An 18,831-nucleotide genomic window follows, 5' to 3' on the forward strand; every position below is an offset into this window, starting at 1 on the left:
CGATTTAAAATGTCCTCAAATTAAAGCTGACAGTTTGCACTTTAACCTCGTAGTCATTGTATCATTTCAAATTCCAAGTGCTGGAGTACAGAGCCAAAACAATAACAAAAATGGTCACAGTCACAATACTTTTGGAGATCACTGTATGTGACCTAATGCGCAATTTTCGGAGGCTACTTTTGGCTCGTGAGCTTTACCTTCAGAACTACTGGCTAAAAAGTATACAAAAGAACCGGAGAATCTCTTTAAGGTCAATGGCATCATGAAGTTTACCAAGTACCAGGATATTTTAGCCAAAAACCTGGTTGCCTCTGCCAGGAGGCTGAAACTTGGCCAAGTGAATCTTCCAGCAAGACAATAACCCATAATCCACAAAGAAATGGTTAATTTACCACCATCAGCCTCCAGACTTGAACCCCATTGAAAACCTGTGGTTTTAATTTTAGAAAAATGCTGTGTCATTATCCTCACATGGGTAAGGTCCTGGAGTACTGAAAGCAGGGTTGCCAATCATTTAACAAAAATGACTTAAAGAAAATCTCATTCTCTGAGCAATTATATTAGTATAAAATAATCATACTTTCCCAAAAATTGGAGCATGCAATATAGCTCTCTCTCTCTCCCTCACTACCCCTCCCCCCCCCTCCAGCATAAGATTCACACCATTTTTGAATGGTTCCCAAACCAAGGGTGTATTCACTAATGCACACCGTAGCAAAACTTATTTCAACGGAAATTAGTTTGTTGTTGGACAAGTTGAGGTAGTTCCCCCCCGCTTTGTTTTCTTCCATTTGTTTCAAAGACATTCTGACAACTGCAAGGGAAGATGTTATCATTTTGACATAAAGTAACACAGCAAGGCCACGCAGATGTCTGTTGACTGTCAGTCAAACAATCGATCATACAGCAGAGCAGGGTGGAGTTGGATTTAGGGTCACTCAATCATGCAGTGAACCCTAAACACACACCTGACTTCTTCTCCATCGCTCGCTGCCCATAAACTTGAACCCTTTAAACAGAGGCAATAAAAACAAAGACAGTGTGTCCCTGCCGTTCTCTCCCCCCTCTCTGTCTCTCTGTCTCTCTCTCCCCCCTCTCTGTCTCTCTCTCTCTCTCCCCCCTCTCTGTCTCTCTCCCCCTCTCTGTCTCTCTCTCTCTCCCTCTCCCCCCCTCTCTGTCTCTCTCTCTCTCCCTCTCTCCCCCTCTCTGTCTCTCTCTCCCCCCTCTCTGTCTCTCTCTCCCCCCTCTCTGTCTCTCTCTCTCTCTCTCCCCCTCTCTGTCTCTCTCTCTCTCCCTCTCTCCCCCCCTCTCTGTCTCTCTCCCCCTCTCTGTCTCTCTCTCTCTCCCTCTCTCCCCCCTCTCTCTGTCTCTCTCTCTCTCCCTCTCTCCCCCTCTCTGTCTCTCTCTCCCCCCCCTCTCTGTCTCTCTCTCCCCCCTCTCTGTCTCTCTCCCCCCCTCTCTGTCTCTCTCTCCCCCCTCTCTGTCTCTCTCTCTCTCCCTCTCTCCCCCCTCTCTGTCTCTCTCTCTCTCCCTATCTCCCCCCTCTCTGTCTCTCTCTCTCTCCCTCTCCCCCCTCTCTGTCTCTCTCTCTCTCTCCCCTCTCTCTCCCCCCTCTCTGTCTCTCTCTCTCTCCCCTCTCCCCCTCTCTGTCTCTCTCTCTCTCTCTCTCCCCCTCTCTGTCTCTCTCTCTCTCTCCCCCTCTCTGTCTCTCTCTCTCTCTCTCTCTCCCCACCCCCTCTCTCTCCCCCACCCCCTCACTCTCTGTCTCTCTCTCTCCCTCTCCCCCCCTCTGTCTCTCTCTCCCCCCTCTCTGTCTCTCTCTTTCTCCCTCTCTCTCCCCACCCCCTCTCCCTCTCTCTCCCCACCCCCTCTCTGTCTCTCTCTCTCTCCCTCTCTCTCCCCACCCCCCTCTCTCCCCCCCCACCCTCTGTCTCTCTCTCTCTCCCTCTCTCTCCCCACCCCCTCTCTCTCCCCCACCCCCTCACTCTCTCGAACTCTCTTTGATCTCTGCTTCCCTCTTTCCGGCAACTTCACTTCCATCGGCCATCCAACTATTGTCTGTAGTCTCTCTCTTTCTCCCCCCTCCCCCTTTCTCTCTCTCTCTCCTAGTGCCCAGGATTTTTTTGTTGTTGGCATTGCTCCTGTTTGTTTTCAGCCATTTTGGGGACTGGCAGTGCTCGTAACAAACTGCTTAAATGGCGTCCTCTGCCTTGCTCTCTCTCCCTCTCCCTCTCTCTCTCGCCCTCCCTATCTTGCCGGGCTTTGTGTATATAAAGTAGTGTGTCTGTGTGTGTGGTTGGAGAACAACACTTCCAAATAAAAAGAGGATTGGATTCGGGGTGTGGGGGGGGAATTCACTTGCTGGAAAAAAAGGCAAAAATACTGACAATCATGTGCACAACTGAAGTGAGAGAAAGAGAGTGGAGCAAGTGAGAGAGAGTGGATCAGGTGAGAGAGAGTGGAGCAAGTGAGAGAGAGTGGAGCAAGTGAGAGAGAGTGGAGCAAGTGAGAGAGAGTGGAGCAAGTGAGAGAGAGAGAGTGAGGGGGAGAGAGAGAGCGAGGGGGAGCGAGCGAGAGAGAGAGCGAGCGAGCGAGAGAGAGAGACGGAGAGAGACAGAGTGTGAGAGTCGCTCCTGCCCTCTGTCTTTACACACTGCTGCCTGTGTGTGCGCCGTCTCTCCTTGCCTGCACTCTCTCACACACACACACTCACGCAGACGCACGCTCACACAGACCGAGGGAGAGAGCGGATAGAGCGAGCAAGAGAGAGAGGAGGGAGAACACATCGCAGCAGAGATGCAGCAGGAGGTTTTCCGAGGTACGTTGTCTTGTTGTGTGCTTGCCTAGCAGTGAAAGGGAGGCTGATATGTTTCTCTCTCTTTTTCGTCTGCTTGTTTTTCTCAGTCACGCCATTGCCTGGTTGTTTTGTATGTCAGGAGAAATGTAATATTTGTTTTAAGTGTGTGTAAGGGTTGGTGTGTGTGTGTGTGTGTGTGTGTGTGTGTGTGGGGGGGGCAATAAGAGGCCTTGTCTCCCTCCTCCTCCTCGGTCTCGCTGGCGTACCACGCAGTTCTTTTTCAGGAGCGATGACTCGTTCAGAGATTGTGATGAAACTTAAAAAATCTCTGCGTCTTTCGCATCTGCATGAAACACTCCAGATTGGGGGGTCTAGCTAATGTGTATCAGAGCAAGGCGGTAGACGTGAGCATGACATGGGCTCTGTGTGAGAAACCTTTTCTCACTGTGACTGGTCAGCCGACTTAACTCCCAAAATGACACAAGGAGTTGGTGAAAAACTTGCACATACACGTCCCTGATAGCGAATCTAGCGCCGAGGTTAAATTATTCTCGCCTCTCCTGTCTGTTCTTTGGTGTGTCATCAAAATATCCTTCTAGTGCCAGGTTGTTATTTTGGAAGCGGAAGGAGGTTCTTGCTAAGCCTTGGAGGGCATTTTAACGTCACAGACCCATTGTTGTTTCCCTAACCAACCCTGCTTTCTTTTTCCAAAACAACAGTCCCTCTGCCAAATATTTCCACATTCCTGGTCACCATGGCCACCAAGCCTCTGCCTTCACTGTATGGGAAATATGACCTACAATGCCACAGGGCTTTAGGGGTCAGAGGTCAGGAGTTATAGGGAGTCTCGTTGCTTAGCGCCAGTGGCAGTTGATGAATTTCCAGCCAACAGTTTTCTGTTTGACTTGTTGTTTGTATACTGGCTAGATTATGTCAATGGCATCCAATGGAAGATTTGAATACCCTGGCAATGTTGATTTTTGTGTACAATTTCCACTTAAGCCATTCCAGTTGTCCAGTTCGGATATGGAGATTTCAGCGTGCAATGTTACGCATAAATCTCTTGTCGATATGAATGACTTTCGCAGAAGTATGATTTGACCAGAGGTTTGAGTTATGTATGCATCTATAAAGTCAGGATTTGTCCCTTTGCTGGGTGATGCACTCTAGTCGTACGGTTGAGAAATGAGGAGAGCAGAAGACACATTTCCGTTGTTCGCGGTAACTGTGGACAATAAAGTTGTATTGTTTTACGCTGCACAAACATAACTGACCTGCACTGTGTCTTCAGAGGGACTGTGTGCAAAATTTAAAATGGTTTTGGGGAAAATTACCCCAAAAAGGTCAGTGGGTGTTGTTTCCATTCTCTATTACAGGGGTCAGAATGATGATAATTATGTGCCGGGTTGAGAGCTAACGGACCATGGAGTGTGGCGTTTTAACATGGAGCAGGCTCGCTGGTGCGTGGAGTGGCATGCCAAATTGTAGCGATACCACAGATTACACTGAGGGGGAGGGGGGGCCATGTTGACACGCTGAGCAGGATCTGAAAGACAAGGAAACCATGAAATCTGGACCAGGAAGAGATGTGTTTGAAGTTACACTATCTACCCTTCCAACCCTCCTCTCTCCACCCACCACTCCCCGACCCATACCATCATCCCTTCCTCCCCTGCTCTTCTCCTCCTCCTCCCTCTGCCCATCTGGCTGGCTCCTCCATGTTTTCTGGGCCGGGGGGGTTATGGAGAGTTCAGTGTCTCTCCCTCTCTCTGTCTCCAACGACAGCCCCCTTTTCACGACCCAACTGGTGCCCCCCTTGCTGGCCGTGCCACACTGGGGAGAACCCAACCGACACCTTCCTATTTCCACAATCCCACTCCACTCGCTCACAGTGCGGAACGAGTAAACTCCCCCCCCCCCCCCACACACTCCAATCCGGCCCCCCACATTTCCTCCCGGGTGCTGGCTGAAACCCACCCACCAGGCTCTTGCAGTCACTAGTCTATGGCTGGACTGTACATATAAAGGAGATGGGATCAGAGCCATTGCATACTAACTGATTAGGACTCTAGGTACTTTTAATAGTGGCATGGTCACTGTGACCCGAGTGTAGCGTTGATGTTTTTCCTCTTGCTGACGTTGTGATTCTGCCTTGTGTTCATCTATGTAGCTTAGTCCGTCATTTGTGCCACACAAACCGTACTTGCACTTGCTGTTCTCTTTTTGTGTGTGTTTTTTTTCTCTTTTCAGCACCGTGGGTGAAAATAGATGTACAATCCTTCAGCGGACATGTTTGTTTGTGCGGAACACTGTGCTTCAGAAGGGCACTGTATTTTGTGGGGGGCGAGGCTGGGTCCTTGGCACACTGAGGGTCAGATGCTTGCTTGCGTGTGAGGGGGGAGGGGGTGTATGCATGCGCGTGACTGTGTGTGGTGCGTGATTGTGTTGTGTGTGTGTAAAGCTCCCCGTCACGCTTGGCCAGACCGTCGTTCAGGGCCTGTTTGTGGAGAGGCAGTTGTGTGCGTCACAGCGAGATGAAGAGAGAGAGGGCGGCAGACGCATTTTCCCATTTGCGGCGTAAACACCAGATGAAATCGTGACATTTTTTTTGCCCTCACGCCGTCTCACGGTGTGTCCGCCTACGAGGAGCTGGCGTCTAAATGACATTTGTTTGTCGTTTAGCAGACACTCTTATCCGGAGCAACTTGCTGTAGTGAGTGCAGACATTTTTCGTACTGGTCCCTCATGGGAATCGAACCCACAGCTCTGGTTTTGCAAGCTCAATGCGCTACCAACTGAGCCACACGGGACTAATACCAAGTGACAGTGTGTTGTCAGAGCAGACTGCACAGTAAACATATCCACATATTTCCCTTTAAAGGGAGACTTCAGGATTTTGGCAATGAGGCCTTTTATCTACTTCCCCAGAGTCAGATGAACTTTTATGTCTCTGTGTCCAGTATGAAGGAAGTTAAGCCGTGTGCGGACAGGATATGGTTTACTGGGCATGAGCACAACCCACCACATTTGTCATTTTAGTCCCGTCTGAATCTGCCATGTCAGTCATGTTTACTTGGCATGTAGTTATTATTCCAGCCCTGAAAAAACCCAGTTTTTTGGCTCAACTCCCAGGTCCTCTGATAGTCCCGTGTGAATCGTCATCCCCGTGTTTTGAGGGATATTAAAAGAGTTAAGCAGGTGCTGTACCCAGGTTGGGGAAGAACACGGGACCAAATTGATGCGTAAAACAAAGTGCTATGCCCGTAGCCTACAGATGAAGGAACTGTTTTGTCACATATCAACTTTCCTAGTGCCGTACTTCTCTTTTTTTTAAAGATGAAGTGGACGATATTGTGTCAATGAATTGATAAATTGCCAAATCCGTCAGGTAGTTAAATGTCTGCGTAGGTTAGTTCATGGTTGTCATTGATATGGATTGTCTTTGACCTGAAGGTCATTAGGTCAACATTAGGCCATCCCTAGACATTTGAAATATCTTTACGACAAGAAGAGCCTCCAGGCTTCTGTCATAACGGTCCATTTGAATGAATAAAAAAAAAAATTAAAAAATACAGGGGCAGTTTGGGAAAACGAATTCCGTCCGTTTTGTGCTGGAGTAACCATTACATAACCGACATTGTATAGTAATACTAGTTCTGTGCGAATAGGGCTATAGAGGTAGGTTGCCAAAATAGTCACTGTGTTTGCCTGTATATCCAGGGAAATACAGAGCAAGTGGGATTAGCAGCGTAGTTGTGCGACTTTACTGTGTATTTCGTTGTGTATCATTTGAGTGTATGGGTGGCGTGTCCCTTTCCCCCTTTATATCCTCTTTCTTCAAAGCTCCTCTTATTCTGTTCTGTAATTCAGTTCATTCCACCTCTACAGACTCTCTGTCTGTTGCGGATTGCACCCCTGCTTCTCCCCATTGTTTTACTTATAGTTTTACACCCATGGCATCAGTAGTTTGTTTTTGTGGCTGTGGGTGCTTGCCGTGCCTGTATATATGACTGCGTGCATTTCTGCCAAATGGGGATGTGTTTGTGTCTGTCTGTCTGTGCGCTATCTGCCTTTCCGTCGGCCTGTGCTGTGTGTATGTGTGTTCCTGTTTCCAGCCTGGCCCTCTCTCTTCCTTTCTCTCCCTCTCTCTCTCTCTCCCTCTTCCCTCTGCAATAACAGTGCTGACCTAGTTTCTGCCTGTTCAGGGCTGCCTGTGGAATTTTACAGAGGCCTTTCTGCCTTGCTGCTTGAAAACACAAGCAGAAAAGCATGACTGTGGATTTTTATTTTTGTCGCATCATTAAGGCCTCAACATCCATCAACCCAATCTGCAGACCCCACAGAACGGCCTGTGCTAAATAAGTAATTACAATAAAATTGCCTATTGCAGGCGAATCGGCGAGCTGGCGTGTATGAATAGATAGCAGGCGAGTGGATCTGCCGCAATCGCTGCTAGAATTAGAATGGAAATGGGAAGCGCCCCGTCGATCTTTGCTCGTCCTCTCGAGCTTAACTGCGACAGAACCGGATGCAGCAGGCGGAAAAACACCCCTCCTCCACTATCCTCCCCTACCCTGCCTCCCTCCCTGGCTTCCACTTTCCTTCCCTCCCTCTCTCTCTCCCTCTGCCTTCACAAATAATGGTTAGAGTCATGGCCGGCAGATTCTGACCACTACCAGGAATGGGCCAGCAGGCTGTGATGAGAATCACCCCCCTTTTCCCCTCACCATGTCTGTTAAACGGGACCTATTTGTTTTAAGTCCACAGGGCTATGGGATGCAAGTCGACACTCTATTCCAAGGGAATCTTGATTAAATCTTGATTAAATCTGAACGCCTTCCAATTAGGTGACGTGAATGTTGTGACACAGCCAAGATGGATCCCTGGAATTTCTTTCCAGTCTCTGTGTGCTGAAATCTAAACCAGCATTACCACATATTCCTTCTTCTTCTCTCTTTCCCTGCTCTCGCCATTCCTTTTTGGATTTTAATATCAGCTGACGTTTGTTGCTCTTAAGCAACTTTAAGCATTTCCTTAGCATAATTTCCTTAGCATCGTTTCCTTAGCATCGTTTCCTTAGCATCGTTTCCTTAGCATCATGAAGGAATCTTTTTTTGGATAGGAATCGGTATTTTCTTTCTTGTATAATACATTCAAATGTAGTGCTTATCCACAGCGACTTACAAAACTCGCATGCAGGGATCCATTCTAGCTGTAACACTCATCTCTTCTTGTCGTTTCGCAGGTTTTGGGGGCTGGTCATGGTGTCCTGGCTGGAGGTGTTGGACCCCCTCCACGCAGGCCTCTTCTTGCTACGCCTGAACGAGCAGCGCCTGCCCGCCGGGCCCACCCTCTTCTGTGACGTCAACCTCATCGCCACCAGCGACGCCAAGTTGGCCGCCTGCTGCCAGTACTTCCGCCAGCTGCTGCTGTCGACGTCTTCCCCACCGCCTACGACTCCTGTATTAGGCAGCCACCACCCGCCGTCTACCCCCTCTTCCAGGCTCATCCAGGGGGCTGAGCTGGACCTGCCTAACCTCCAGTCCTGTGTGCTGTCCAACCTGCTTGACTTCATCTACTCCTCCCGTGTTGCCCGCAAGGGCTCCAAGGGGACCAGGCATCTGTCGGAGGCGGGCCTCAGCCTTAGGGTGCCCATCTTGACCAATCTGGTTGAGGAAGAAGAGGAGGCGGAACCAGGGCAGATGAAGGGTAAAAGCCGGCAGTGCCGAGGAGGGGAGGCCATGATGGAGGGGCTGATGAATGATGAGGCAGACGGCCCAGAGAACGCTAAGATCACCCTCAGCTTCCCCCTCAGTGCCGCCCTGCCCGCCGCCCTCACCGTTCACAACCACCGCCCCTCCTCAGCCACATCCTACCCCCGCCGCCGACACTCCTCCTCAGCCTCCAAGGCGTCCAACGAGGTGTCAGCGTGGAAACTGGATGCCACCACCACAGACAAACGGCGGCCCTTTAACCCCCCCCAGCGGGACAGCTCCCCGTCCTCTTCCTCCGCCTCCTCTTCCCCTTCCTCCTCTTCCTCTCCTATGGATCTTACCGCACTGGTCAAAAACGACATCAAATCCCCCCCACCTCTTTTTAAAGCTGGTCTGGACTCCCAGTTCCACAGGTTCCCCCCCAGGTCTTCCAATGGGCCTTTAGGTGGTTACCCAGGGGAGGGTCACAGACTGACCAATGGCACGGCCTCACCCTCAAAGACTGCACAGATCCTGTTCAACCTGAGCACCGTGGCCTATCGGGGCCAGGGGGGGCGGGGCACAGACAGAAAGGAGAAAACAGGGAAAAAAGGAGGGAGGGTGGGCAGCCCCCAAGTTGGAACAAACCTACGTCCACCCAACCTCCACCTTTCTCCTCCTCTTCCTCACCCCTCTGAATCTTTCACTCTTCCTCCTCACTCCTCCTCCACCCCCCCAGATGGCCCCGAGCCGGAGCTGATATGTGGGGTGTGCCACCGCCTCTTCAGCTCCGCCTTGTCTCTCACGGCCCACATGCGGCTGCACCGTGGCGGCCGGGCCCTCAGCTGCCAGCACTGTGGCAAAGCCTTCATCCACAACAAGAGACTGCAGTCCCACGAGGCCTCCTGCACGCATGCTCTGAACCCGGCCCTCCCATCTAGCATCTCCCTTCTCCCCATCCTGGCCAAAGAGGAGCCCCTGGAGGAAGGGGAGGTTAGGGTGGAGGGAGGACAGATTGTGGGGGCAAGTGAAGAGGATATGAAGCCTGGGAAAGGGAAAAAAGGGCGAGGTCTCCTGGTTCGGCATGAAGGCGACGTGTCAGAGCTGGTGGGGGACGAGGACCACTTCGTCAAGGTGGTGGACGGCCATGTCATCTACTTCTGCTCGGTGTGCGAGCGCTCCTACATGACCCTGTCCAGCCTCAAGCGTCACTCCAACGTGCACTCGTGGCGCCGCAAGTATCCCTGCCACTTCTGTGACAAGGTGTTCGCCCTGGCCGAGTACCGCACCAAGCACGAGGTGTGGCACACGGGCGAGCGACGCTACCAGTGCATCTTCTGCTGGGAGGCCTTCGCCACGTACTACAACCTGAAGACCCACCAGAAGGCTTTCCACGGCATCAGCCCGGGCCTCATCTCCAGCGAAAAGACAGTCAACGGCGGTTACAAGCAGAAGGTCAACGCCCTCAAGTTCTACCGCCTGCTTCCTATGCGTTCCCAGAAGAGACCCTACAAGACCTACAGTGACTCCCTGGCCAACAGCCTGCTGCTGCCCTCGTCTGACCCCTCTGCCGTCCCCTTGCCTCAGCCCCTGGACTGCAGCCTGCCCGGCTCCCTGGACCTTCACAGCCTCATCAGTTGCTCTCTACCCAAGGGTGTGAAGCCTGACCCTGACGAGTTCCCTGCTGGCTTCCCCCTCTCAGTGGGCCTAGAGCAGGGAGAGATCCCTACACTACCCCCCTCCCTAACAGGTATGGCCTTAGGGAGAGTAGCTGACAGAGAGACAGAGTCAGAGCAGGTAGATAGCTGTGGCAGCAGCTCCAAGGCATCCGTTCGTAACAAAGTCAAAACTCCAAAGGTCAGCGGTAGCCCAGAGTTGGGTTTGTCTTCTGTCATCACATACGGCCACTCCAAGCCCTCCGTCATAGTGCATGGCACAGCGGCGCCATCCGTCATTGTCCATAGCAACCAGGTCACCTCTGGGGCCGGGAAAGGCCCCCTGAGCAGTCCCTCCCCTGAAGCTAGCAACAGCCAGACACTCCCCAAGGTCAGTGCAAAGCCTGTTAAAATTCACAGGGAAAGTACGGAGAGCCATAGGAAGAGAGCTAAATTAGTGGATAGTTCAGATGCCACAGAGGAGGGGGAGAGGAGGTCAGAAACAGGTAGGTCCCATCATAAGTCCCGCAAAGGGCACAGCAAGAGTGACAGCTCCTCAGCCAAACAGTTGTCCACAGGGTCAGAGGGCAAAGGGGCCGGGCCGCTGTGCCAGATCACGGTGCGGATAGGCGAGGAGGCCATGGTCAAACGCAGCATCTCCGAGACGGACCTCAAGAGGGACAGGAGCCCCCCTCCTTCCAGAGCCAAAAGGATGGACTCCTCCCCACATGACTCCAAGGAACCTCGCCACTCCCACCACCACCACCACAAACACCGCTCCCATCGCATCTCTAGTGTCGAAGCTGAGGGGGAGAGAGGAGGAGATGGGGAGAGAGAAAATGGAGAGGGGGACAGCCGGAAGAAAAGCCCAAAAGCCACGGGCAAGGTCAGAGAATACTACTTCCGCCAGGAGGTGCGCAAGCAGGGGCAGAGTGAGGATGATGAGGACAACCTCTGGAGGCCCTACTACTCATACAAGCCCAAGAGGAAGGCCCCTCATGCCCACAAAACAAAGAACTGGCAACGCAAACTCCACTACAAACGCTCCCTCCGGCTAATGAGGAGGGCAGAGAGACTCATGGACCATGTGAATAAGGAAGACCAAGAGAAGGAGGATGGAAAGATGGATGAGGTGGAGCAGGAAGTGAGGGAGGTGAAAGATCACATGGTGCAGGAGGAGGGAGAGGCACCTGAATCGTTCAGTACTTCCTCTATACCTTCAAAAGAGAAGGACAAAGAGGGGGAGGAAGAAACCGGGGAAGCCCACCTTAAGCTCACTGATCCTCCCCTGGTCTCTCCCCAGCCCCCATTGTCTACCTCAGTCCCCCCTATGGACAAAAAACGCCGGCTCTGGTCCGATGGAAGTGCGTCGGAGTGTGATACGTGTGGTCGCTGGTTCTCCAGTTCCAGGAAGCGGGATAAACACGAGCTTAGCCACCTGCTGGAGTTTGTGTGCCTCCTCTGTAGGGCCCCCTTCCCTTCCAGGGACCAACTAGAGGACCACCAGAGAGCCCAGCACCCCAAAGCCCCCAACCCCTCGTCTGTGCCATCCCGAGCGGGGTGTCAGTCTCGAGATGAGGGCATGGAGACAGAGACGGAGTTAACAGAGGTAGACAGGGCGAGAGAGAGGGTTATACTAGGGAAGGGAAGTCCAAGTTGCCTAAGCAGGAGGTCATTGGCGAGACACACCTGTCCGCAGTGCCATAAGGTGTGCAAGACATCCTCAGCGCTAAACCGCCACGTGAGGCGCCACGAGTTAAGCAGCTCCCCGGAGAGAGAAAAGGAGGAGACGCAAACAGAGTCAAAAACAGCAGCAGCAGCAGAGACAACAGTTAGCACTGTTAGCAAAGACCTAGACACCACGAGTGACCATGTTCCCATTGTTCACTCTGTCCCCGTTATCAGCTACCCTATCCCAGAGACACAGCATAGTAGCGAGGCCATAGGGCCGCTGCAGTGCGCGAGCCAGCCTAGCGAGGTGAAAGCAGAGCACCAAACTCCAACACTGTGCAGCGGCCCTGAACTCAAAGAACTTAATGAACTCACAACTCCCATTCCTGACAGAGAGCCCAGTCCTCAGATTATTCAGCCCCCTCCAGAGATCCCCACAGCCGACCAGCCGACACCATCTCCCTCCCTCTGCTGCTCCTCGGCCCTCCAGGGTGTACTGGTCATGAGCAGCGGAGCTGAATGTCTGGACTACCGGACCCCCAGGAAGAGGAGTCTGGAGGGGCAGAACCACAGGAGGACCAGCCCTGCACCTGTCACTTCTCCAAATATGGCCCCGACCTTGCAGATGAGAATCAGCCATACTGCTGCTCCTCTGTCCGTTGCCATGACAACAGTGCCCCTCCAAGGGGTCTGTGGTGTGAAGCTGGAGGGTGATATTGTGGGAAAAGGACAGAGGGAGGGATGTGGGATGGGCCTCCTCCATCATGCTGGTTTTAAGAACTCACCAGTGGCCCAAGATCTCAGGGTCCCACCCTTGTCCAGGAGCCCCAGTCCCAACCAAGCACAAGACCTGACCATGTCCTCGATTCTAGCCAGGGAGAGGGAGGTGGAGAGGGAAAGGCAGAGAGAATGGGAGAGGGAGATGAAGAGAGAGCTGGAAAGGGAACAGGATATGGAGAGAGAGTTGGAAAGGGGGAGGCAGAGGGAAAGGGATATGGACAGAGAGCTAGAAAGGAGGAAGCAGAGGGAGAGGGAGATGGACAGAGAGCTGGGAAGGAGGAAGCAGAGGGAGAGGGAGATGGACAGAGAGCTGGGAAGGGAGAGGCAGAGAGAAAGGGAGATGGAGAGGGCTCAGCAGTCAAGGGGAGCATCACTACAGGAGCAGCCCAGAGACATGGAGGGGACCCTCCTGGTACCTAAAGAGGAGCCGATTAGTCCCGCACCGTCCCCGATACACACACCAATTCAAACTGCTATTAACAGCCCACCCTTGCAGAGGCGGCCCTCCAAGTTTCCCCGACGCTTCCCCACTGCTATGGACCTGCTGATGCAGGCCAATCAACAGGTTGCCCATTCCCTGCGTGGCACACAGGGTCTCGAGAGGTTTCAGTTGCCCCCTGGGTCGGTCAGTGGCAGCGACCGCCCTTCTGCCCATGCCCTGCTGCTCCCCCGGGACCCCCCACCGTCCGAGGAAGAGCCCCTGGACCACTCCCCAGCGCCATCGAGAGACCCTCACAGAGGGGAGGTCACTGCCAGGGGATACCCCATGCAGGACTACCCGCTGCCCCTCATCGTCCAGAGTGGCTACCGCTCTGGCAAGAAGCAGGAGGACAACCTGCTCATGTCCTACCCGACGGGGCCTCTCTCATTCGGGCCGCTGGGGAAGATGGTGCCTACTGGGGATCTTGCCAAACTGCCGTTCTACCCCGACCCCTACCACCTGCTTTACGGGCCGCAGCTGCTGGCCTACCCCTACAACCTGGCCACCCTGCCTATGGCTCTGAACATGATGGCCCCCGGGGGGGAGAAGGTGGAGCCGTTGCCCTTCCTCCCTGCACTCTTCAACTACGCTGCTGCAGCTGGTCCCTACGCTGGCATGGCGCCACACCACCTAGTGGGGAACCCCAGCCTCTACAACAGCAGCGGCGGCAGCAGCAAGAAACAGCGGGACAACAGCAACGGAAAGTTGTAGAAGGTGTATATAGAAATGACATCTGAGGAATATTTCAAAGCGGACGACCGGTCCCTGTAGTGGAGAAGGAAGGGTGCCATCGGCTCCTTTGTAGTGTGTACACTTGCACAGTCCCCTGCCTCTCTTTTGTAAAGTAGCGATCAGAGCCAAAGCGTTGAATCAGGAGGAGGGATGATGGGAAGTGGGGGAGTGAAGTAAGAGGAGGAGAGAAAAAAGACAGATCCATCATTCCCCTCTCCTTTCCTCTGGCTCGCCCCATTCACCTCTGGTTTCTGTTCTCACGTCTTTCAGTAGTAATAGTTCTAGAGCTTGATTAATTGTCCTCTCAAACTTGTTACGACAATATCTATAATATAAGAATAACAACAGCTAACAGGGTGTGTTTTGCGAATCATTTGTTTCGGTCCGCTTCCCATTCTGTTGACCGCATAATAAATACAGGGGAGGCCTTGTTTTAGGGACAGAAGGGATCAGCCAAAATGGACATGATTCGACACGGTGGGAGTCGGAGCATTAAATTACACTGTGTGAGTGTGTGATTGCTTTAGTAAACTTATGCTCCAAGTGTCTGTGAGAGCTTTATATGAACAGGTAACATGCACAGTATGTAGGAATTCTGTTTGTGAACGCTGAGGTGGGATTCTGCTTGTTTGGCGTGGATGTGTGTGAGTGGCTGTATGGCTGCCATCTGAGTGCTGATCGTTCCATGGGGTTCTGAGGTGTTAGCAACATTCTAACACTAGATGGACTAGGCATTATAGGTCAGTGCATAGAAGCATTAGAAGGAATTCCTCTATTTCCCGTTCACAAAGCAGCAACTCTAGCAAACCTTTTGCCTGGAGTAGAATCTGTCAATTACCGATCTTGTGAGCTTATGTTACCTCCAGTAACCATAGTGGCCAGATGACTTTCAGTCCGAGTCACTAACCTAAGACCATAGTGGCCAGATGACTTTCAGTCCGGGTCACTAACCTAAGACCATAGTGGCCAGATGACTTTCAGTCCAGGTCACTAACCTAAGACCATAGTGGCCAGATGACTTTCAGTCCAGGTCACTAACCTAAGACCATAGTGGCCAGATGACTTTCAGTCCAGGTCACTAACCTAAGACCATAGTGGCCAGATGACTTTCAGTCCAGGTCACTAACCTAAGACCATAGTGGCCAGATGACTTTCAGTCCAGGTCACTAACCTAAGACCATAGAGTGGCCAGATGACTTTCAGTCCAGGTCACTAACCTAAGACCATAGTGGCCAGATGACTTTCAGTCCAGGTCACTAACCTAAGACCATAGTGGCCAGATGACTTTCAGTCCAGGTCACTAACCTAAGACCATAGAGTGGCCAGATGACCCAGGTCTGCTTCGAGGTTCATGTTAGTTTTTACCTTGTGCATAACAACTGGAAAACATTCCTAGAAAAGGGGGGGGAAGACTTGACACTTGTAGCTGTTATGCACATGTACTGTAGCTGGCCACTGGGTGACAATCATAGGCTAGTGTAGACCATACACTTCCAGTTGTCCTTGTACTCATCTCATTTCTTCCAAGGATTGAAAATAATAAAACAAGAATCAGTCAACCTTTTTATTCTTGTGGCCTTTTCCCTCCCCCTGATGCCCCCTGGTGTCCACCAAAGACCCACTCCATTTGCTAGGCCGTGTTGAAGAGAGGGAGTGTACAAGGAAATACATAGAGATGGAATCAGGGCAGGGCAATTTCTGTGATCCTAAGAGAGAGATTAAAAGAGAAACACAGAGGCCAGGGCGCACCTAGGCCAGTACCCTCAACGGAGCTTCCTACATCTTGATGTCGAATCAAAAAAGACCCCTCCCCCTCCACTGAAAGGAGATAGAAAAGGACAAGGCGAATGGAGTCGGAACACGCAGTAAGATCACGCCACACTGAGGTCTGCTTGTCTCAGACAGCTTTTTGTGTTCCAATAGCTCCTCTCCTCCCTCCCTCCTTCTGCGCTCTGGGGTAGAGAAGCGAGAGGTGACGTAATCGTCTCCCACAGAGCTGGTGTTGAAGGGCCGGGCTTAGCAGCATCCACTGTGCCGCTTTGAGTTTCCCAGAATCCTGTGGGACTTTTTCCTGTTCTGAGTCTTTCTCTGTGTGATTTATGTGTTACACTACATTTTTGGATTTGTTTAACTTTTTCTACCCCTTTTAGCTAGCGAGACAAAAGTGGATTCAGCAAAAGGGGGTTTGAGTACACTTATAAATATGAATGTAATTTTAGTCAAGAGGTTATTGAAGTACAAAATGCATTAAAGGTAGATGGATTTCAGTTTTTCTGACTTGAAAAATAACATGTGTAAAGAGTCGTTATGAAGTCTGGTATGCATATATACTGTACAGTCCTAGGAACGTCAAGAAACTTGGGTTCTGTATCCACTAAAGCATGAGCAACACTCGCTTCCTAACAGTTTATATCCTCCTAGGTATCCAAAATCACTCACTTTCTTTCTTTTTCCTTCCACATCCTGTCCTTTTCCCCATTATCTCAGCTCTCAATCTCGGTTTTGTCTCGGTTGTATTTGTTCCGGAGTATAACCCCCTCAAAAAGAGCAGCTGCCACGTTTATTTCTCAGAATCAGTATGGGAGCTGTCCAATTATCCCCCTTCCTCCCCAAACAAACACACACTTTACACCACCTCTTTGAAGTGTGTAATGGGTATGTGTGTATGATGCCACCGCTGCGCTGTTCGTTTCGGGCAGGAGGACGAAAACACAGCGTGACCAACCGCAGGGGCTTGCGGCCTCCACTTGGGTGTGGTTACAAGCCTCCACTTGGGTGTGGTTACAAGCCTCCACTTGGGTGTGGTTACAAGCCTCCACTTGGGTGTGGTTACAAGCCTTTTGTGCGTATCGTGTGTGTGTGTGTGCGTATCTGTGTGTGTGTGTATGTGTGTGTCTGTGAAAAAGGAAAACCAAAACAAATCTGCTTCTATGCAGCATATCCCTCGGGGAATAGGGACCTCCTGTATTTTTGTTGTTGCCTTTTTCAGTGGTTTTGTTCCAGAGCCCCCCCCTCCTCCCCTCCCTACCCAGCTGTAAAGACTCTCTCCATACTATACCTATCAAAGGCCATTTCACTATATGGACATATTTGTGTTTTGTAAAAAACATTTCTTATGCCATAGTTTTGCCATTATGGCAATCAATCATTGACCAAACGCCTGCAAATAGACATAAAGAGTGAATTCTGGTGATGATATACACATTTACAGTATGTTCAGTAAGTTCAAATGAATTGTGCCTCCGCTTTGATATATTGAAACGTAGCTGTATTCAGATGGTGAGGATCTTCCAGATTTCAGACAAGGTGCCTTTTTATGGCATAAGAAATGTAAATGGTATATGGCTGAATTGATCAAAATGGCAAATAACTTGAAGAAAAACCATGTGGTTTAGAGTGCTATGAAGCTGGTCATAGTTCTAGGGGTGTGGCTAAACAGTTTGGTATTGTGTATGTTTAGGTAAATACTGTGCCATAGTTTTTAGAGTCCACAAATACGTTACCGTTTTCTTTCTTCTTCAAATATATCAAATGTTTTACTGTTGCCTGATAACGTTGTCTCTGGATTTGATACAAAGGCTTGTAGCCACAGCTTTCCCAAAGTCTCTTGTTTGTTTACTTCCTTGTTTCTTTAACTCGTTCCTCTTGTTCTCCTCTCTCCTCTTCGCTACAATCAAACAAATAAAGTATTAACCTGATGACCCAACAGAAAGAAAGTCTCATGTCTGATTTGAACATCTGCACTGAGATAAAAAACGATTTGCCCTATTATTTTAATCACTGTATAACGTGTTCCTCAACATTCTTTGTTCTCCACAAGGTGAAGTGGTGGTTGGTACTGTGTTTGTTGAAGCAAATTCAAAGTACATAACAATAACAATAGCATAACAATAGCTGGTGTTGTACTACACCACCAAGTAATACAGTTAGCTGTTACTGTTGTACTACACCACCAAGTAATACAGTTAGCTGTTACTGTTGTACCACACCACCAAGTAATACAGTTAGCTGTTACTGTTGTTGTACTACACCACCAAGTAATACAATTAGCTGTTACTGTTGTACTACACCACCAAGCAATACAGTTAGCTGTTACTGTTGTACTACACCACCAAGTAATACAGTTAGCTGTTACTGTTGTACTACACCACCAAGTAATACAGTTAGCTGTTACTGTTGTACCACACCACCAAGTAATACAGTTAGCTGTTACTGTTGTACTACACCACCAAGCAATACAGTTAGCTGTTACTGTTGTACTACACCACCAAGCAATACAGTTAGCTGTTACTGTTGTACTACACCACCAAGCAATACAGTTAGCTGTTACTGTTGTACTACACCACCAAGCAATACAGTTAGCTGTTACTGTTGTACTACACCACCAAGCAATACAGTTAGCTGTTACTGTTGTACTACACCACCAAGCAATACAGTTAGCTGTTACTGTTGTACTACACCACCAAGCAATACAGTTAGCTGTTACTGTTGTACTACACCACCAAGCAATACAGTTAGCTGTTACTGTTGTACTACACCACCAAGTAATACAGTTAGCTGTTACTGGTGTACTACACCACCAAGTAATACAGTTAGCTGTTACTGTTGTTGTACTACACCACCAAGCAATACAGTTAGCTGTTACTGTTGTACTACACCACCAAGTAATACAGTTAGCTGTTACTGTTGTACTACACCACCAAGTAATACAGTTAGCTGTTACTGTTGTACCACACCACCAAGTAATACAGTTAGCTGTTACTGTTGTACTACACCACCAAGCAATACAGTTAGCTGTTACTGTTGTACTACACCACCAAGCAATACAGTTAGCTGTTACTGTTGTACTACACCACCAAGCAATACAGTTAGCTGTTACTGTTGTACTACACCACCAAGCAATACAGTTAGCTGTTACTGTTGTACTACACCACCAAGCAATACAGTTAGCTGTTACTGTTGTACTACACCACCAAGTAATACAGTTAGCTGTTACTGGTGTACTACACCACCAAGTAATAC

At 50.3% G+C, this 18,831-nt stretch overlaps 1 protein-coding gene across 1 annotated transcript; it reads left to right on the plus strand.

Moving 5' to 3' along the window:
• Window positions 1-2,400: 2,400 nt before the first annotated feature.
• Window positions 2,401-17,525, plus strand: LOC115133619 (zinc finger and BTB domain-containing protein 38-like). Its single transcript, XM_029667042.2, has 2 exons — window positions 2,401-2,818; window positions 8,043-17,525. Exon 2 carries the CDS (start codon window positions 8,059-8,061, stop codon window positions 13,786-13,788), a length of 5,730 nt encoding a protein of 1,909 aa, XP_029522902.1. The 5' UTR covers window positions 2,401-2,818; window positions 8,043-8,058; the 3' UTR covers window positions 13,789-17,525.
• The last annotated feature ends 1,306 nt before the right edge of the window (window positions 17,526-18,831 follow it).

This window comes from Oncorhynchus nerka, linkage group LG8 (assembly GCF_034236695.1).
Source record: "Oncorhynchus nerka isolate Pitt River linkage group LG8, Oner_Uvic_2.0, whole genome shotgun sequence".
NCBI classification, from domain to species: Eukaryota; Metazoa; Chordata; class Actinopteri; order Salmoniformes; family Salmonidae; genus Oncorhynchus; species Oncorhynchus nerka.

What these genes read in the sequence shown, in the direction of transcription:
- LOC115133619 (XM_029667042.2), top strand. Translation starts at nt 8,059, where the DNA reads ATGGTGTCCTGGCTGGAGGTGTTGGACCCCCTCCACGCAGGCCTCTTC.